The following is a 21261-nucleotide window of genomic DNA, read 5'->3' on the forward strand; positions in this document are numbered from 1 at the left end:
ATTTTCTTGGACTCTAAAATCACTGCAGACAGTGACTGCAGCCATGAAATTAAAAGACACTTGCTTCTTTGCAGAAAAGCTATGACAAACCTAGGCAGTGGATTAAAAAGCAGAGACGTCACTTTGACAACAAAGGTCCATATAGTCAAAGCTATGGTCTTTCCAGTAGTCATGTACAGATGTGAAAGTTGGACCATAAAGAAGGCTGAGTGCTGAAGAATTGATGCTTTTGAATTGTGGTGCCAGAGAAGACTCTTGAGAATCCACTGGACTGCAATGAGATCAAACCAGTCAATCCTAAAGGACATCAACCCTGAATATTCACTGGAAGGACCGATGCTGAAGCTGAAACGACAATACTTTGGCCACCTGATGCGAAGAGTCGACTCATTGGAAAAGACCCTGATGCTGGGAAAGATTGAGGGCAAGAGCAGAAGGGGGCGGCAGAGGATGAGATGGTTAGGTAGCCTCACTGACTCAATGGAATGAGTCTGAGCAAATTCCAGGAGATAGTAAGGACAGGGAAGCTTGGCATGCTGTAGTTCATTGGGGTCACAAAGAGTTGGACACAACTTAGCAACTGAACAACAACAATATAAATAACACACATATATATATTCTCACATTTATTCATTTACAAGACTTTTATTTTCTACAAAAAATGAGACTACATCACATGTGTTTTAAAAAAAAATCGACTTAATGAGGTATAACTAACATGCAATAACATGTACTCATTTTAAGCATACAGTTGATTAATTCTGACAGATTTATAAACCCTTATAACCACCACCATAATAAAGATATAGGACATTTTCATCATATCAAAAAGCTCCTTTGTGCCCTTTCCTAGTCAATCTCTCATCCTGGGCCACAGGCAGCAATCAGCTTTCTGTCACTATAGATTAACTTTGCTTTTTCTTTCCTTAAGGTTTCATATTCATGGAATCATACAATATGAACTCTTTCTGTGTCTGACTTCCACTCAGCATACTTCTGAGATTCATCCACATCACTGGGCTCATCAGTATTTCGTTCTTTTTTACTGCTGAGAAATAGTCCATCCCATGAATGTACCACAATTTGTTTATCTGTTCACCTGCTGATGGACACTTTTTCAGTTTTTGACTATTAATGAAAAAAGCTGCTATGAACATTTGAATGTCTTTGTTTAAATATGTTTTCATTTATTTCAGCCAAAATTTCTAGAAGTGGAATTGATGGGTTGTATGGTGCCACGTTTAACTTTGTATGCAACTTTCAAACTGTTGTGAGTTGATTCCATTTTCTAGTCCTATCAGCAATGTGTGAGAAGTCCAGGTGCTCCACACTCACCAACATTTTTACTGAGTCTTCAATTTTATGAATGTGCACTGATATCTCACTGTGGTTTTGAGTTGCACTTCTTTTAGGACCACTGATGTTGAACATCTTATCATGTGCTTATTGGCTATTTGTAGAGCTTCTGTGAAATGGCCCTTCAAATCTTTCCCTGTTAAAAAAATGTGGGTTGTTTGTTCTCTTGTTGTGAGACTTCTTTACATATCCTGGGTGCAGGTCTTTATCAGATATATAAAATATTTTCTTCTAGCCTGTGACTTAAAAAAATTTGTTTTTGGTAAATCAGTGTCCTTCGAAATGCAGTTTTTAACTTTGATGAAGTCAAGTTACCAATTTTCCCTTTTATGTTTTGTGCTTTTTGTATCCTATCATCAAAGAAATCTTTGCCTACCCCAAAGGCTGTGGAGATTTTTTCTAACTTCTACAGTCTGGCTTTTATGTTTAGGCCTATGATCCACTTCAAGTACATTTCTGCATATAGTATGAGGCAAAGGTTCTTGGCAGAAATTAACTGACCATAGGTGCAGATGTATTTTAGAACTCTATTCTATGGCACTCTACAGTTTACACATCAGCTTCACATCCTGTGTGTCACTGAATCATTTCATTCAGTCCTCTTACTCTCTTCACAACCACCTTATGGGGTGGGCTTCTTAGGCCTGATTATACCCATTTTATAGATAAAGAAACCTAGACTTGGGGATTATCACCTTAGGACACCTTCTCAATAGCTGTGGAACCCTGAAATTTTGGCTTAAGTAACACAGAAAGGTAAAGGCTGATCTGGTATCATCAACTTAGCAGTCTGTTCTAACTCTGCCTGTCAATTTCTTGGGTGAGTGGTAGGTCACAAAGGTAAATCACAACTGTGCTATGCCTGTCCCCCCCAACCCCCTACCAAACCCCGACACACACAGATACACACCGACATACACACAACCCCCGAGAGACTTCTAGGCTGTATTTGTCTCAAAAGACATCAGTGGCTGACCTAGTGATAGTGGTTCTTACAAAACAGTTCAGCACTTGCTTGTGGTCCTGTTTCTGGATCAGACAGAAACAGACTGGTTCACCCTTACTGTGAGCTCCACCCAAACCCCATCCTCTGGGCAAGGACAGAATGCAGTCTCCAGCAGCCACTTGGCTCAGAGTCAGCACGGTAAAATCTGCCTACGCCTACTCGCAAGGGTTCCTGTTTAATCAGAGGACAGCTGTCACTGGGAAAGCCCCCACCCCTCAGACAGCAGGCATGAGAGCCTGGATGGTGGCACCCTCACAGGCTGTTGGGGATACAGCTGCAGGGGACTGAGGTTAGGAATGAAGGAGTAAGGAGTTCAAAGTGGTCTGAGATAAGGGGCTTCTGACGGTAGAGGTGGCATGAGGCACTTCAGAATGAACTTAGAGGAGGGCTTCCACAGTCCCTGTGTGACTTCAGGCAGGTCCCGTGCTCTGGGGGCCTGTCTCCCCACCCATGGAAGAACACATTAGGTTGGGTGATTTCCAGGGTCCTAGTCAGCTCTGAGTGGACTTGATTCTGGGACCTGGAAATGCAAAGAAAGAAGGTCACACAGCAGTGATGCTGGCTGTGGTGGAGGGAGAAGGGCTGATGATCAACAGGGATAGGGGATGAGCAGAAAGCAAGGCAGGGGAATGTACAAGTGCCTCATTTTCTTTAAGGAAGAAGACAGTTAAGGTGAAACTGGCATACTGAGCTGGTGAGAAGGTGGCAAGGCATTATTGATGAGGAATCCATAGTACAACTGAAAGAATTCTCGACCTGGTCCAAGGCTTCATAGCTGTAAGCCTCAGCTTTTCCACAGTAAGCATGGCTACAATAATTACCTGGAATGATGCTGAAAAGAGCTCTGCCACAACCTAACCCCATAAACACAGTATTGTTAACACAAATACGCTATAATTAAGCATCTTAAATCCTATTTTTCCATGTTCTATAATTAGCCTCTAATTAAAATAAACTTAAAAAAAAAAAAAAAAAGAGCTCTGCCAACTCTAAAGCCTTCTCAAACAGGACTTCAGTATCATTAGTCATTAGATCCTTTTCCAACAGGAAGAACAATACTGCTCCCCCTTAGCCAACCGAGTGGATATCTTTTCTATGTACATGCCTTGACCTCATCTCCAACTTGAGTGTGTGTGTGTACAGAATCTGAGCTAACTGGTAGAGATCCATGAAGAGCAATAGGGGTCAAGAGTTGCATCCATGTGCATATGGGAATGAGCTGACATGGGAAAACAGTCACCTCTTTGAAAGAGAGTGCACGAGAAAGAACCTTTCATCTCCCATCTCCAGTTCACCCAGGCTTGGGGAGCAGGGGGTGGGCATGACAGTATTTTCTGGCATGGATTCTTTCAAACACCCAACTCTTAAAACCCTCTGCGTGACCTCTCTGGTGGTTCAGTGGTTGAGAATCTGCCTTGCAACACACAGGATTTGGGTTCAATTCCTGGTTGGGGAACTAAGAGCCCACATGCTGTGGAGCAACTAAGTCCATGTTGTAACTATTGAAGCCAAAGTGCTCTGGAGTCCACAACTAGAGTCTGTGCCCTTGCAAGGAAATATCCCGCATGATGAAACTAAGACCTGACACAAGCAAGTAAATAAAAAATTAAAAAAACAAACCAAAAAACCCAAAATCTTTTGAGCATCAGCTTGAATTTCTGCTTTGTGAAAGTAAATGACCCCGATAACTCCACTAGGACTTTGAATGACCCAGTGTCACTCAGTGAGGGCTACTGAGCAGGATTCCTCATGGGGTTGGCAATAGGGCAATGGGGTGCGCGTGGAATGCCAGTACCTTTTAGGTTCAGAGCACTAGTCTGAAGACAGAGTATCCTGTCCCCCATCTTTGCTTTGAATCAAAGAATGCTGTATTTATTCTGAATTTCATAAAGTATTAAAGGTCATACGATATTTATGCTTGTCAAAGGGGAGTTGGCTGAGAAATTCTGGTATAGTGCCATCCTGGATGGATCAGGTAATCGGGGTTGAATCCTGGTCTACTCACTTTCCAATTGTGCCTTTCAGCAAGTCTTTCTCTGAGTTTCCTTGTGAATAAAATGAGGGACAATCATATCCACCTTATAAGATTGCTCTGAAAAGGGAAGATGAGTAACAAACAAAGCCTTTCTAAACCTGAGGACCTGAACAGCTGTGCCTGCAGTAGGGCAGAGGACTTCTGACTGAATACACACACACGAGCTTGGGCAGGGTGGAGGTACACTGAAGAATGGTAAAGTGGTTGGACTTAGGAATCAGAAAGCCTTGAGAGGCTGCTCATCTCTCCAGGCTGTGTGACACAAGCAACTGCTTAACCATACTTATCTCTAAAGGGAAGAGTACCAAAACCTCATAGAACTGTTAGGATTAAATGAGCTGTCTGATACGGCCCACAGTTAAGTGTTAGAATTACTGATGTTAACATCCTGGCAGTTTACTTCAGTCTTCCGTGCTTCTGTGCTCCCTAACTTCAGCTTAGTTCTGGAACCTGTGAATACTACTCCTACGGCCAAAGCTCCATCCTAGGCCCAGGAGGCAGGAGTTAATATGCCAGAGGCTGGAAGCTCAGGCTGGGCTCTACATTCTTTCCAGATCTGTGGTCTTACTGTCACCTGCTGTGGCTTAAGACAATGAAGGGAAGTTAAACTTGAAGACCCACAAATTCATGTAGTCCACTTTGGAAGGATCTGCATAAAAATGGTCAAATAGGCAAAAGTTTCAGTGATTGGAATGGGTAAGCATCAGTTATGGCTCAGAGCATGACTGAGTCTGTCTTTCCTAAACCCAGTGGACAGAGTCATCAGGTATTTCTGGAAAGGCTGCTTTTTCCTGAGAAACATATGTACCAAACCACAAAAGATGGAATAATCAACTTTACCGGATGGCAAGCTTTCACAACACCAAAGAGAACTCAACTGAACTTCTCATTCCATAAGACTCAATAAACCTGACACACTCATTTTAGAGAACTTCTTGTTGGTACAGTCATTTCATTAAAATACTTCTGGCATACAGACATGACAAATCACAACCTGAAACTCTATCCTCTAAAGAACCTCAAAGAACAATACAGTAGTGCAGTATGAACCCATGTGCAACTTCTGTAGTAAGTTTTGATATCCCCAAATTGTGAAAATAGCTAGCATTTACATAGCCCATACTTTGTGCCAACTACTATCTTAAGTACTTTACATATATATGATAACTCATCACAATCCTATGAGGAAAGTACAAGAGTACAGTCACTCCACTTTACAGATGAAGAAGCTGAGCCAGAGATCAAGCAATTTGCCTAAAGTCACATCGGTTAATTAGGCTCTCAGAGTTGATTAATGTGGAGCCTTTGGCTAGTGATCTTTATTATTTTTTAAAAATGAATTTTGCTTTAAAGATACACTGAAAACTGCTTTATGTTTATTTGTACTTAGGTGGTGGTATCTGGCTCTTGCAACCTCATGGACTGTAGCCTACAGGCTCCGTCCATGGGATTTCCCAGGCAGGAATACTGGAGTGGGTTGCCATTTCTTTCTCCAGGGGAACTTCCCGCCCCAAAGATCAAACCTGCATCACCTGCACTGGCAGGCAGATTCTTTACTACTGAGCCATCAGGGAAGCCCCACATGTACTTAGACCAACAGGTAAACAACTAACTTTAAGACTGGTAAGTGTTATGCTGCTGCTGCTGCTAAGTCACTTCAGTCGTGTCCGACCCTGTGCGACCCCATAGACAGCAGCCCACCAGGCTCCCCCGTCCCTGGGATTCTCCAGGCAAGAACACTGGAGTGGGTTGCCATTTCCTTCTCCAGTGCATGGAAGTGAAAGTGAAGTCACTCAGTTGTGTCCGACTCTTAGTGACCCCATGGACTGCAGCCTACCAGGCTCCTCTATCCATGGGATTTTCCAGGCAAGATTACTGGAGTGGGGTGCCATTGCCTTCTCCGGTAAGTGCAATGAGAGGGTCAGAAAATGTGGACGGGGGAGGCTGCTTCCAGTTTGGGAGTTGGGTGGAGGGTCAAAGAAAGCTTCCCAGCAGTGGCACCGAGTTAGGCCTTGAAGGATAAAAAACACTAGTGTCTTATATTTAGTAGGTGCCTACTTAATAAAACACAAATATTAATGAAGTTGATGACTCAGATGACACCAGGAAACAAAAGTCTGTTAGTTGTGACCCTGTGGACTGCAGCAGCAACCCCCCCCTCCCCCGCCCCCGGCTCTTCGGTCCATGGGATTTTCTAGGCAAGGATTCTGGAGTGGTTTGCCTTTTTCTTCTCCAGGGGATCTTCCCAACCCAAGGATCAAACCCAGGTCTCCCGCAATGCCCTAAACAAAATGCATACCACATGTGTGACAACAGCCATTCATTCCAATATCTAGTTACTCCAGTTTCTGACTTAAGGCTTGGCTGTCTACATTCCTAATACCACACAATAGATCACGGAGGCTGAAATCTAGTATTTTTTCTCTTCCTATGATAAGTATCTTTTATTATCCTATCTGTGTGCAAAACACAATAAATCATCTTTGTGAAAAGACAAAAAACAGAGCATTCTTGCTATGGATCCAGGCAAAGGTATGACTAACAAAAATTTCCTCACAGAGGTCACTGAACACTGAGGTGAACTGATTCTAGGAACTATAGTAATTGTCTTCTCATGAAGCCAAATTAATCAACTTTGATGATACACTTTAAGTATTAAAACCAAATAAGGCACAATATGACTCAAAGTTTATAAGTAGAGTAACAATAACCTAGAGAACATATAATTAAAATATTCTGCTGAACATGGAACTGTACCACATTTATATCTTAATCACCATTGGTAATACTCAGAATTTTTATAGCATAAAAGATATTTTTTTTCTGAAAAAGTAGTCTGGGAGGTATGGGGTAGAGGAAAGTGACTCAGATTCGAGTATATTTAAAAAAATTTTCTTCTGTACTAGATACTAGGTTTTTTTCTTTGGTTTCAAAACTGGGTGTATAATCTACAAATGTGGTATTAATGAATTCAGCATAAAGACTTAAAAAAAAAATACAATTATACCAGCAGTTTTGTGACATATTGGTAAAGCTGTTCGGTAAATGCTTCAGGGGAAAACTTCTCTTTCACCCTGTTTCTTCCAGCCAGTCCCATTGTGGCTTTTAAGGAAGGTTCATGGATGAACTTTTCTATTGCTTCTGAGAAGTGTTCTGGGTCAGGGTCACACAGAAATCCTGTGACACTGTGGACGATGGACTCCAAGGGCCCGCCTGAATTAACAGCAATGACTGGGCACTGCATGTACATGGCCTCCAAGGGAACGATGCCAAAGTGCTCATTGCTTGGTGTGTAAAGCACACACGTGCAGCCTCGGAGGAGTGAGATTTTCTGTTTGTCTGAGCAAGACCGAAGGAAGGTCACATACTGACCTAGGTCAGACTGCTGGACCATTTTCTTCAATTCCTGGTAGTGCTGTACGTTCTCCAGGACTCTCTCATCATAACCACCTGCAATGATCAGATGAACTTTGTCCCAATCTTGGGATGTCAATTTCCCACGCAGCTTTACAAGGGCTTCTAGTGCCAAAGTCAGATTTTTCTTCCTTTCATATCTGTTGATGGAGAGGAATATGAATTTTTTCCCCTGGGGGACTATGTCATCAAGCTTTTCAGGAATAGCAGAATCAAAGTTGACGATATTCAGAGATGGGTAGAGGACAGCAGGGTCTATATGAGACAGGGACTTGAACGTTTCCTTGAAAATGGCAGCTGTGAACCGGCTGTTGACCAAGATGCAGTCTGCCATGCCTGTGGTATATTCCTCTATCCAGTCAATTGGGGCCCTGTATAGGCATTTAATAAAAGAATCTCTCCTGGTGAGAAGCAGATCTGGGAAGTGACAGTAAAATAGGATTTTCTTACGCCGTCTGGCCAGCTTGAACACGGGGATACAGGCAGACACCTAGCCAAAGCAAAAATGAGGAGATGAAGTGACTGGTCAACTAAACTTCAGCCAAATCAAACAAACAGACACCTGCCCTGCCTCCTAGTTTGTGAGTCCCTTGTGGGCAATGTCCGATTTTGGTTTGTGTTCCCCCAGACTCTCACCTAGTACAACACCTGGGAGACATTTTCTGGATACATGCTAAATATTTAAAGTTGCAAGTCCAGTGGTTTCCTCTAGAACAGCACTGTCCAAGGAAATAAAAAAATCTAGTAACTACGCAATAACTTTTTAAAGGTTAAATTAATTTTAATGTATTCTAAAATATTATCACTTCAAACGTAATCAATAGTTAAGAAGTTAATGAGATCATCTATTCTCTTTTTCTCACATTAAATCTTTAAAATCAGATGTGTATTTTACTCTTACAGTACATCTCAGTTCAGGCTGGCCACATTTCAAGTGTTTAATAGTCACCCAGGGCTAGTGGCTACCATAATAGAGTCACTCCAGAATCTACCTCCTCCTAAGGAACTGAATCAATGAACTATAGTAGTTTAGTGTAGTTTAGAGTGGAATCAAGATCGCCAGGGCTTGAATTTCAGCTCTACTAGCTAGCTGTGTGACTAATTTACCTCTCTGTGGGCCTTCTTCTGAAAGGTGGTGACAATTATAGTTTAAAATGTATAGTTTTTGTCATTATTAAATGCACTGGTGTTATGTAAAACCTGTAAGAATTTAGCACACACTATGTGCTCAGTATTTATTGAAATGTTAACCATAATCATCACTAGAGACTTTCCTTCCTGTTGAGTAATCTTTACAAATGACTTCATCTCTAGCTCACTTAACACCTGAAAAAGGTGAGCTTTATGGATATTGAGAGATTTACTCAAAGCTACTTAGAAAGTAGAAGATATGGAACTAGAATCCAGGCTTGGCCAAGCTTGTTTATCCACTACAGTCTCAGCTGCCTGATGCTTACTGACTAGTTTTACACATGTGGATTGCTTGGTAAACACCCATGTTTCTCAAAAAGGAGTAACCTGAACACAAGCAAGGATGACAGAAGTAACTCAGAAGTAACAATTAAATATAGATACAAACGTGATGCCATTTCTACCTATCAGTTTGGCGAAGACGAAAATAGTTTACAATAGCCAATGTGCAGGAGAGCACAGAATAAGAGGCTCTATCACTGTGGGAGACTAGAATGACACAACCTCTTTGGAAGGCAAATTTGGCAAGCTACTGTCATTTAAGACATACAACTTTTTGACCTACCAGTTTTATTTCTATGAATTTCAAAGACAATGCTTGCAGAAATACAAAAAAATAAAGATATAAGGATGTTTATTACAACACTGAACTGGGACTTCTCTGGTGGTCCAGTGGTCAAGACATTGCTCTTTCAATGCAGGGGGTGTGGGTTCCATCCCTGGTCAGGGAACTAGATCCTACATGCTGTGCAGTGCGGCCAAAAAAAAAAAAACAAACCCCAAAACCCCAAACTGACTTATTCACACAAAAAAACTGGTCACATTGCTGCTGTCCTTTAGCAGAAAAATGTATAAATATGACACAGTCAAACAAAAGCAAAATTTCCAGTCATTGTGAAGAATGACGTGAATCTGTAATATTGATATATAAGGATGTCCTAAGCAAAACTTTTTGGTGAAAAAGAGCAAGCTGACCAATAGTAGAAGAATAAATAAGTAGAATAAATAGCATAAATAGAATAAATAAGTAGGATAAATAAGAAGATGCATCTATAAACAGACATCATATGCTAGTACAGCAAACAATTTCTGGATGCATACAGAAACTGTTAACAGTGTCTGTCTTTAGGGAGTGGAACCAGGGTGGGGTTTTTACATTAGTCTTTCACAATATTTGAATTTTTAGTCCTGAGTAAATGTTACTTTTTAAAATAAATTTTTTTGGGGGGGCGGGGGGTAAGACATAAAAAGGGTCTAGAATAGCTAGAGTCCAGATTCAGGTAAAGGGCTTGGTCTTTTCTCCAAAGGCTAATGGGGAGCCATGTTAAAGTTTTAACAGGGACGTGACATGTTGAGCTTCGGGTGTTTAAACACATTACACTACTGAGGAACAGAGTGGCTTGACAGAGAAAGTTATAATGGAGTATGCATAGCCTGGAAGTAGTGTCAACAGGAATAATGCCAACAGGAAAGACATACAAGTTACTGAAAAGTAAAACTTGACTGAAGGCTGGCTTCTAATGTTTGCGTTTCTTAGAGCGAGCACCAAGGCCCATATGCTTCAGAATCACCCGATGATCCAGTGAAAATGCAGATTTCGGGGGCACACCTCAGGGGCCCAGGATGAAAACTCCTGAGGGTGGGGCCAAGTAATCTGCCACTTCAGCATGTCCATACTAAAGTTCGAGCTCCATGGTGTCACTCCCACTCTAACCTCTCCAAATCAGTTCCCACCTTTCCGAACCACAGACCGAGAGAGGTCAGCAGAGGTCCTGGGCGGGGGGGAAGGGGGGAGCGTGCACCTCTCAGGAGTGAGTCAAAGGGAACAGCGAGGGTCGGCCGTGGCCGCCTCACCTGGTCGCACACGACCACGTCGAACTCCTCATCTGCAAGGAACAGCACGTACAGAGCCAGGAAGATCATGCGCACGTAGGCGCAGACAGCGGCGCCACGGCCGCCCCAGCCCAGGCTGCGAGGCAGCCAGTCCCCGGCGCAGTGCACCGACAGCTCACGGCTCTCCGCGAAGCAGTGGCCCGAGTCGTAGTGCGCCGTCCAGATCTTAACGCTACATCCGCGCGCCTGCAGCGCCAGCGCTGCGTCGAGCACCAGTCGCTCGGCGCCGCCCACGCCCAGGTCTGGGTGCAGGAACAGCACGGTTGGCTTAGGAACTGAGTCGGCATCTTGGCCGGGATTCTCCGCCATGGCCAGGAAGCCACGCCTGCACCACCAGCCCTCTTAAGGGCTTCCGCGCAGGCTCCTTAGTCCGGCTTCCCAGCTGGACCTAGCGGCGCGTGCTTCGGTTAGGCCACATCAGCGCGAATCTGTGGGTGTCTAGTAACTGCCGAAGGAAATTTCTCGTCTGACCATGGCTAGATCGTCCCATTGGTAGAGACGTGACTCTAGGAAGGACGCTGTGGCCCAAGGGAAAAATACAGGAGGCCTGTAATTCCCATACAGCTGCTCGTCAAATCTCTCAGAGCAGAATCGCTACAGGCATATCGTGGGACAGCCCAGGCGTCCCTGGAGTCAGCGAGGGCCCTGCCAGCAGGTCTCGGGGCGGGACCTGGGGTATTAGTTTCTCTGGCTGCGAGGCTCTGCCAGTTCACTTCAGCTCCCTGCCACCCTTCTGTCTTCAACATGGTATGTGGCCCCAGTCTCCTTCCTTGTCCCGCTTTCTCCCAGGCGCCCCGATTCCCGCCTCCCGCAGTTTCCTGGCCTTCCCCATGCGTGTCCCGGTCTCGGCCGTCAGGGCCAGGAATCTGGGGGCTGTCCGGCGGCGCTCACCAGTCTCTGTCCTTGTCTTCCTCTGCAGCCTGGCCCGACCCCCAGTGGCACTAACGTGGGTTCCTCGGGGCGCTCTCCCAGCAAAGCAGTGGCGGCCCGGGCGGCGGGATCCACGGTCCGGCAGAGGTAACGGTCCTTGCGAGCTTCTCGGCTGTGGCCTCCTAGGGATGGGGCCCAAGAATTCGTTGGTCTTGAGAAGGAGACCCCAGAATGTTAAGATCCATAAGGGCAAAACGAGCTTCCTGTGATGTGGCCATACGGGTAAAGAGGTTTTGGTCTTTTATGTCTCGAGAGGGAGGCAACATTTTCTTTGCTCAGTTTTGAGTATCACTCTTGAAAAAGGAAAGTTAAACTGGAGTAAGGTCACAGCATTGAGAAAATTGACGTCCTTAAACTGGTATCTTTAGACCTGAGCCTAGCACATTTCTATCTGGAAGTCCCATGCACACTCAGTCTAACATAACTCGTTCAACGCGCAGTTCAGTCTCCTTTCACCTCAGCTGCCTCCCTAATTATGTCTCCCTACGTCCTTATGGTACTGTTGTAAACTCGTTCGCCCAAAGCCAGAACTTCAGCATCGTCTTGGATTTTTTTTAATGCTCAGTCTTTATTCAATACGTTTATATTGCACACTAAAACCTTCTCATCAGTTCTTTCCTTCTCCATTTTCTACCGCCTCAGTTTAGCCCTCAATTTCTCTCATCTAGAGAAAATTTCTACCTAACTCATCTCCTCTCCAGGTAATCTGCACTCTAATGTGTCCTTCTCTGATTCTGTCACACTGTTGGTTAGCTTCGGTGTTAGTTTCTTGTTGCTTAAAACACTGCAGGGGATGGGGAGAGGGTTACCAAGACTCTTTGTGGTGGTTTTTTTTTTTTTCCCCTCCAGTCTAACTGATTCTCTTCTCTCTCTTTATGATCTAGCAACGGTGAGTTTATTACTGTTTTCTGAACTCACTAGACATCCATCCCCTCCCCCCGCCCCTCCCAAGTTTCTGTATAAGACTAGGCTCAGAGGTTATTTCCACTAGAGGCCTTCCTAACGCCAAAGGCAACAGTAGCTGCTAGTCTTCTCTTTTCCTCCCAAGCATTTTGTTCATGCCCTTCTAATAGCATTTGTGTTTCCATATTTATCTCCTTCTCCTGACTTTGACAGAAACTGCCCGTTGTCTCTGCCTTACCATAAAACAATAGATGATGAGTGAAGGAAGGACTCAAACCACCCTGTAGTCTTGGGATTTTTTTTTTTTTTTTGGAAGGGGTTTGTTATCTAGGGAGGAAAAGAACAGATACGTGAAAACTGTCCTCAAGGATGTGACGACGTGACGAGGGATGAGACTTTTCTTATTGGCTACAGTAAGTAAATCTAAAACTGATGATATGAACTCACCTGAGACAGATTTCATCTTAGAGCAAAAAAAAAACTTTAGTGGAGCTGTCAGAAATGCTAAAGTGATCCTGACTCATTGTGCCCTGTCATTAAGATGTTCAAGGCAAGGCAGGGATGGACCAGCTGGAAAGTGTGTCGAGCTGTGGTATAGGTTATTCGGTCTTGGAGTGCTGTCTTGTTTCCACCCTGGGTTCCAGTACATTCTTTGTACTGGAATGGAAAACATGTATGGGTAGGTACAGTTCCTTGGGGAATGGGTCTAGTTAATGAGAATTAGTAGTACTGTGGCAGGGAAGTTGGGCCATCTGAGAACTTTTATAGGAAAAAAAACAAAGAATTCATGTACTTATTAAATAGAACAAAATTATTTACTTAATGAAAATGAAATAATTGCTGCACAAGTGAAATGGAGAAACAAACATCTGAGGACATATGTAGCTTATCAAGTTGTGGGTGTTGGTGTCGTCTTTTAGAATTCAGTGTGGCTGGGGCCAGTGTAACTAGATAGACCTTGGTTGTATTGAGAAACCCTACAGAGTTCCCTTCTAGAATTTTGGTACTCTTTTAAGTGTTACTTCATGAGTGTAATACAATAGATATTGGCTGTCTATGAATATGTTCCCTTTTTGTGAGTTTGTAAGAAAAAGTTGAAGCTAATAGTTAATAATAACAGTGCTATGCATTATATGGCTCCCAGATTTGAGTTTTGTCTCCATGCTCAATGAGGTAATAGAGGTAGTACCTTGGAGAAGAAACTTTGGGATTTAGTTGTTACCATATAAAAGGAAGTTGCTAGGATGAAGAGGAACAATCACGCATTATAAACTGTAAAGCTATAAAAGCTACAGTGTTCAGGATTAATGGGAGTCAGGGATAGTAAGATGATGGACTAGCCAGGGGTATTAAGGAAGTGATCAAATGGATACTTGAGGGTGCGTGTCAGGCTCTGTTCCTGTCATGAGGCTGTATTTGTGGAGAAGCTAGGTAGGGTCTGACCTCTGAACCTTATATTCCAATGTAAGAGACCACAGCAAAGGCAGATAGATAATTTCAGGCAGTAAGGCCAAGAAGAAAAGTTGGGTGTAGAATAGAGAGTGGGGAGGGACAGGGTGTTCAGAGTAGGTGACGTGTGACTTGAAACCTAAAAGAGACAAGGATGCAAATCATGCCATGGAACAGCCAGAAGACCATCAAGTTAGAACAAAGTATGTTAAACGTTGGTTATGAAAACCATTGGTTAGGGTATAGAAGAGGCAGTTACACAGTGGCCAGAAAGAAAGGGTAAAATAGACCCCAAAGAAATTTAGTTTAAAATTAAAATGTCCTGTGTGCCAGCAGATGTAAGAAATCTTCAGAGAGGCTAGACTGATTCCATGAGGGGGTGGGGGGCTCCTTGAGGTGTTGAAGACAGGAACTGGAGTAGGGTGGAGGTGGGAGTAGTAGAAAGTACATGGGTCCTAGTCTTGGCTCAGCAGAAGACTTGTCACGTCCACACTGGGTTTATCATCTTGGTCAAATTTCATGTACTTACTCCACTGAGTAGATGATGTGTATCTGTATGTGAAAGATCTTCTGGGTATGAATTAATCTGTAAATCCCTGTGTCATTATATTTACAATCAGTTTTCCCATAGAAATAGTCATACAAATGGAGTTAGAAATTCCCAGCTGACCACATGGCCCATAATTAACATGTCTGAAATATAACCTTTTGAGTACAGTACACCTAAATCATTGTTTGACACTGTTTTTAGATTTCTAACATGAACGCAGCTCTTTTTGCCAGAGCCCACACTGGAACCATGACTCTATTCTCCCACTCAACGCAGCAGGGCAGGCTCCCAGTGCTTCTTGCATTCAGAGTGTGGGATTAGGTCCATGGTAGGGTGAGGTGGGAGCAGGATCAGAGTTTGGAGGACAGTGAGAAGAGATGGTGGGGATAGGGTGTTCACTTATGGTCTCTCCCTGTATGCCCGTCTTCTCAAAAATCCAGAACCAGCAGCCCAGAGATAACTGAAACAGGATTTTGAGGGAGGGTGTGTTGGGATTTGGTTAATGGTGGGGGGCAGTGATGAAACTGGGCTTTCTATCTCTCCTCTTCCTCTCCCCTTCCCTAGAATTTATAAGTTGGTGATAAATGGGCTGAAGAAGGTTTCTTGTGATCTCTCTCACACTTACTACTTCTTTTCAAGTGGTCCCACTCTCACTCTTGAGTGTAGGTGAGAAGTGGAACTGGAGGAGTGCTGTATGAGGGGATAGCTGCTGGGGAGGGTTTCCAGTGACCCGGGAGGGGACGGGAGGGATTCCCTGGTTCCTTCCAGGTCAGTGGCATTACTGCTGTTCACCGCTTCTGTGTGCTAAGGCTGCCTTCCCCAGACAGTTCACTTCACAAGCCTTGATCCCCCTTGTGAGGGATGAGTTTTGGTTGGGTGTTTCCTGCATTTTTCACATCCTACCTCTGTCTGAGATCTATGGTCAGTATATCAAAATAATGAAAACAGACTACAAAATAATTTTTCAACAAATGTGTACTCTGTTTTGAGACCTGGATTACAACTTACATTTTTTTGTCTCTTTTGTAGAAGATACAGTAATTTGAAAAGATTTTAAAGTAGTCATTTTAAAATCCGATTACATGGATTTAGGGTATTTTTAAGCAGGAATTTTTACTTGATTTCACAAAAACTCAAGTAAAGTGAACCTGAAAGGCAGTGTCCAAATGAGGTGCCCATACGTGTGAGCAAGTGAATGGGTTCTGAAGTCAGAACTGGGTCCCCAGCTAGAGCTCAGCCTCCTGCTGACTTTGTGGTCTTTCTGCTTAACCTTTTATGAACCTTGTTTTCCTCATTTATAAAAGGGAGATGGTAACTATTAATGGTTTTCTGGGTTATTATATGCATCAGCCTATGGCAGGCACTCAGTTCTTAATGGGTATCATGATCAGTGGAGTAAAAGCAAAACTTTGGAAGGTGTTGGCAAAGAAAAAGTTAATTTTTTGGTTCTTTAAAAATATAATGGTAGCATATGTCATAATGCTCTGATAAGGGTTTCCAAAATAAGGCCATTTGTAACATACTTTTTTCTCTCACAGGAAGAATGCCAGCTGTGGAACAAGGAGCGCAGGCCGTACGACCTCAGCGGGCACTGGGGGGATGTGGCGATTCTACACAGAGGATTCACCAGGGCTCAAAGTGTAAGTCTTGGAAGCAGACCTGTGATTCTGTCCAGAATCACAGAGCCCTTTGGCAGCACTGTGTCTCTGCCACCAGTGGTGTTTGCTTTGATGAGATTGATAAAACACAGCAGCTTTCTTTGTGCCAGGTGGGCTGGGTTTGGTTTGTTCATGTACCAGCCAGTTACTTTAGGGCTCAGAATGACATCTGTTCATGAATTGAGTGAAAGCAGGGGGACACCTTCCTGTAGCTCTTTCAAAATAAATGATGGGAACAGAGAGAACTGGAGGGAAAATGGCTTAATTAGATGAAATTGCTCTTCATTTGGTGTTCTTGTCCCACACTGAGAAATAGGACTAACCATTTGAATAGGAGCTGGGTGATTTTTCAAAGCTCTCCTGGAGGCATAAGCTGATATTATTACAGCCTAATGGGAGTTTCTGCATTAGGTTGTGCTGAAAAGTTCTTAGGCCTCCTTGCCTTTGGTGCGTGGTGATTGGACCCCTATCACTTTCCAAGTTCTTATGCCTGGGATTGCTCCCCATGCCTTACTCACTTCACTTTCTGATACCTTGTGGCAGACCTAATCCCACAGGTTTCTGACCAGGTAGACTCCAGGACACCACTCTCACTCTCTTTCAGTGTTAGTTGTTCAGTCATGTCTGACTCTTTGCGACCCCATGGACTGTAGCTGGCTAGGCTCCTCTGTCCATGGAATTCTCCAGGCAAGAATACTGGAGTGTGTTGCCATTCCCTTCACCTGGGGATCTTCCCGACCCAGGAATCGAACCTGGGTCTCACCCATTGTGGGCGGATTCTTTACCATCTGAGTCACCAGAGAAGCCTATGGATACCACTTACAGCTATTTCCTGACTTAATTCAGTGGATGAAGAATTGGAATAATGACAGCAACTCTCACTTGTATAGCACCTCAGGTTCAGAAGCTCAGGTTCAGGGAGGCAAAGCTACTTGTCAAAGACAAACAGCCAGCCAGAGATGGAACCAGCTCTTCTGACTATTAAATTCCATGCCATCTGTTTGGCAGCACAGAAGACAAAAATCAGCTTTATTTGGGTTAGTTTATTTAACTGGACCAGTAGCTTGACCTGGATCACAATTTAATTTAGGAAGACTTCCCTAGAATTCTTGAGATTTGGTTTTATTTATCAAATTTTTTTTTTTCTGTTACAATGAAGACTTGTGGAGAAGGCAATGGCACCCCACTCCAGTACTCTTGCCTGGAAAATCCCATGGACGGAGGAGCCTGGTAGGCTACAGTCCATGGGGTCGCTAGGAGTCGGACACGACTGAGCGACTTCACTTTGACTTTTCACTTTCATGCATTGGAGAAGGAAATGGCAACCCACTCCAGTATTCTTGCCTGGAAAATCCCAGGGACGGCGGAGCCTGATGGGCTTCCATCTGTGGGGTCGCACAGAGTCGGACACGACTGAAGCGACTTAGCAGCAGCAGCAGCAGCAGCAGCAATGAAGACTTGTAAGGTGAGAATGTATTTTAAGGAAGTAATTCTTGAGGTTGGGTATATGTGAGCTGGCACCAATCTGACAACCTTCTGGTCCTTGCTAGAGGTAATTTTTCTGAGCATTTCAGAGAGAAAGTTTGAAACCCGTTGTTCTTCAGGGTGTCCCGGGAACAACATTTTAACCTTTCTCGAGATGGTGAAACAACTGTCCTCACATGGGTGAGTCTGACTCGTGCTTGCTTTGGGCTCTTGTGCAGTGGGGCTTGCTGCTGCTGTGAGTCCTCCCAGGAAGCGACAGAAGCCATTCCTTTGAAGTGTCATAAACCACAGTATTGTCATACCACAGAGAGAGGTTTGTGGTGAAAGGACACAGATCCACATCTTGGAGCTTGTTGGCTCTTCCTGGGAGTTAGAAATTTTTTCAGGTTGATAATGATAGCATTTCCCGGGAGCTTACTAGCAGCCTGTGGTGTGTGAATATATTTAATACCTCAGCAACCCTATGAGAGAGATGCTATGATTATCCCCACTTTACAGATGAGGAAACTGAGGTTGGAGAAGGTGAATCACAGGGCCACAGTCACAGCTTGTGAGGGCCAGAGCTGGTTTCCAGACTCGAGTGCCTGGACTGTGAGCACTGCACTCTCAGCTTCATGCTCTCTGGCTGACGTTACTGTTAACGTCATAGCGAAGAGGTATGATCCAGTGCATGGTGATGATGATGTCTTCCTATGGACTTTTAAATTTGCTTACTCTCATAATTGTACACATTTTGGAAGAACAACATGGTGTACCAAGGACTTGGATCCCTGTGCATTGATTATTGTCCACTAGTGGATTGACTGTTAACCTGCTGCTCCGCTGGGTTATTCTACTGCCTTAATTATAAAGATTCTTGGGGTCTTTGTCCACCCCCAGGTATATCTGGGAGGTGAAGTGACATCTTGAATTCTCCAAAACTGGTGTTGGCAAGAAGAGTCAAAAAGGCGAGGCCCGTAACCTTTGACTGAAGTCAACATTCACAGGTTGTGTAAAATCAAGGAGTTCTACCTTTAAGAAACCCATGTACTAATTCTTAACCTGGAAAACATTTGATTTAGGGAAGGGCTGATGAGTAAAATCTGTTGATACTTCCTTTCTTTATGGTAAACTAATAAAAGTCAAACTTTTTATGTTGCCTAGAATGTTTGTTCCTTAAATACGGGAACCTTAAAGCAGTAAAATGAGCAGTGTATAGAATCAGAAAAGCTGAGTTCAGATCTCTCCTTTCCATTCTGGTTCTGTTTTCTGAGGCAAGTAATAATCTCTCTGAGCCTCAGTTTTTCTTCCTTATGAAATGAGATGAATATTTGTTTCACCCGTGTCTTGAGTTTGTTGATCATATGGGATCATATACTTAAAAAGACTTCATAACTTATAATGTGATATTCATCTTTTTATGCCTGGTTTATTATAGTTAGGCAATGAAGGTTGTCTTTATTAATTTGAAATAATAGTTTGATAATTGGCTCATTTGCAAGAGTTTGGGAAAATTTTTAAATTACTTTTTATTATGGAAAATATCAAACGCACGAAATCAGAGAGACTAGTGTCTCTAAGACAGATCCTTTTATCTGTATGTTTGATTAAAAGATAAGGATTCCTCCTTTCTAAATAACCACAATGCTGTCACCACACCCGCAAAATATCCACAGTAATAATTTTTGGAATATTTTTAAATGATCTAAATTCTATTCTTCGATGGATCTTGGGTGCTTTCCCCTCCCTTTTCCTCTAGGCAGTCTTTAATATTACAGATATTATAATGTATTACTACTGAAACTAAGCATGCCTTCTTTTCTTATTTCCAGGGGCCCTGTTCCAGTATTGGTTATGAGTCTTCTGTTCATTGCTTCTGTATTTATGTTGCACATTTGGGGCAAGTACACTCGTTCATAGATTCGGCTACATCCATCTGTCTGTCATCTGAAGAAGAAAGGAAAAAATCCCAACATATTTTGGACCAAAAACATAGTGATTTTCTGTTCATGAGGAAGAAATTTTCTGTAAGCTTACTGTTTTACAGGGAACTTTATGAGAATTAAAGAATCAATTTTTTTTCTATGGCTAATAAACTTTTTAATTCATTTATACCAAGTCTCATTGCCGATGCCTGACTGCTAGGGCACTTAGTCAGTCTGCCTTTAGATTTATAAGTAAATATGTAGAAATCATTTTGTGGATTTTTTTTTGGTTGGATTGACAGTTTCTTACATGACCATGTAGTCATTCAAATCCAAGATGCTGTAATTGGCCTTGGCTTGTTTTCTTCTAGGTATTTCCGTCCTGATGATTGTCATTTTGAGTGTTCTGTGGTTTTCAAGGAGTGTGCCTATGACTCCATCAGGCAGATCTGTGTTCAGAGGCAGCTGGTACCCAGTGGAATCGTCATAGAAATCATTCAGAAATCTTGGATGAAATGTTTGCTCATTCTGTTCTTTGTCTCCAAAACCACAGATAATATTTTTGCCTTTTCTTTCTTTCAGTTCTTAATTCTGTGAGTCTAGATGAGGGGTTTCAATCTATTTTATCACTTGTCGATAAACCCTTTTTGAAATAATTCATTTGGTAAGTTGGATTTCTCATATAAAATTTTGTTTCATTTTGAAAATTAAAGACCTTAATAATCAGTGTGAGATACCAGAATTTCTAAACTGAGTTGTTATAATTCTAACCAAAAATAAAAATTTTTGAAGTGTCACTTAGCTTATATTGCCTTCTGGCTATGAGCATTCAGTTTCTGACAGACCCTAGGAAATACCAAGAGTAGCTCAAAGGTGTACACTCTGAGTCTAGGACTCTAAGCCGGAATTTCTAAAGACTGAGAGATCCATGTAAAACACCCTAGTTGTCCAGTAGAATGTAAAACACCCTAGTTGTCCAGCAGAATCACAAAATGATGAAGAGGTGTATTAGTTTTAAAAAACTGGTAATTTGGAAAACATCTTTCTCTAAGCCTATTAAAAATTGTTTAGAAGAGGTAAGCAGTTTCATAAGTGTTTTTCTTAAATCCTGGCTGAAAGTAATTTCAGGTCCAAAGTGCCAAATTTAAGTGGTGAAAGTGTATATCTTTAAAAATGACTTCTTCAGGCAATACATGGGTGAGTGTAAATTGCCAGGTGGCTCAGTGGTAAAGAATCCACCTGCTAATGCAGAAGACAACAGGAGACAATGGGTTTGATCCCTGGGTTGGGAAGATCCCTAGAGAAGGGAATGGAAACCCACTTCAGCATTCTTGCCTGGGAAATCCCATGGACAGAGGAGCCTGACAGGCCCCCTCCTAGTCCATGGGGTTGCAAAGAGTCAGACACGACCGAGTATCTATGCATGCATACTTTTGTAAATCCTAACAAATGGCAAGTTGGGAAAAAATAATGAAAAACTGATTCCT

General features: G+C 42.9%; 2 protein-coding genes across 3 annotated transcripts; one reads left to right on the forward strand and one right to left on the reverse strand.

Moving 5' to 3' along the window:
* Positions 1–625: 625 nt before the first annotated feature.
* On the reverse strand, positions 626–11237 carry ALG2 (ALG2 alpha-1,3/1,6-mannosyltransferase). The gene is made up of 2 exons (XM_081512165.1): positions 10857–11237; positions 626–8301 (listed from the first exon to the last, which is right to left on the reverse strand). Exons 1-2 carry the CDS (start codon positions 11202–11204, stop codon positions 7399–7401), a joined length of 1251 nt encoding a protein of 416 aa, XP_081368291.1. The 5' UTR covers positions 11205–11237; the 3' UTR covers positions 626–7398.
* Positions 11238–11555: 318 nt separating this feature from the next.
* Positions 11556–20854, forward strand: SEC61B (SEC61 translocon subunit beta). 2 transcript variants are annotated; one of them, XR_014060142.1, is made up of 5 exons: positions 11556–11642; positions 11815–11912; positions 16266–16367; positions 19682–19876; positions 20146–20854. XR_014060142.1 is itself a non-coding variant. In XM_081512207.1 (4 exons), exons 1-4 carry the CDS (start codon positions 11640–11642, stop codon positions 19767–19769), a joined length of 291 nt encoding a protein of 96 aa, XP_081368333.1. In that variant the 5' UTR covers positions 11556–11639; the 3' UTR covers positions 19770–19961. The 2 variants fall into 2 exon arrangements, 1 of the variants encoding a protein (XP_081368333.1); XM_081512207.1 differs by lacking the exon at positions 20146–20854 and having other exon boundaries at positions 19682–19961.
* Positions 20855–21261: the final 407 nt, after the last annotated feature.

Source organism: Giraffa tippelskirchi, chromosome 1, assembly GCF_054371585.1.
Source record: "Giraffa tippelskirchi isolate mGirTip1 chromosome 1, T2T-mGirTip1v1.2.pri, whole genome shotgun sequence".
Taxonomy (NCBI): domain Eukaryota; kingdom Metazoa; phylum Chordata; class Mammalia; order Artiodactyla; family Giraffidae; genus Giraffa; species Giraffa tippelskirchi.

Bases quoted from the DNA above. Each gene is read 5' to 3' on its own strand.
- SEC61B (XM_081512207.1), top strand. The intron at 11,913-16,265 runs GTAACGGTCCTT...TTTCTCTCACAG, and splicing joins GGATCCACGGTCCGGCAGAG to GAAGAATGCCAGCTGTGGAA. The intron at 16,368-19,681 runs GTAAGTCTTGGA...TCTTATTTCCAG, and splicing joins GATTCACCAGGGCTCAAAGT to GGGCCCTGTTCCAGTATTGG.
- ALG2 (XM_081512165.1), bottom strand. From the start codon at position 11,204: ATGGCGGAGAATCCCGGCCAAGATGCCGACTCAGTTCCTAAGCCAACC. The intron at 8,302-10,856 runs GTGAGGCGGCCA...TGCTTTGGCTAG, and splicing joins ACGTGGTCGTGTGCGACCAG to GTGTCTGCCTGTATCCCCGT.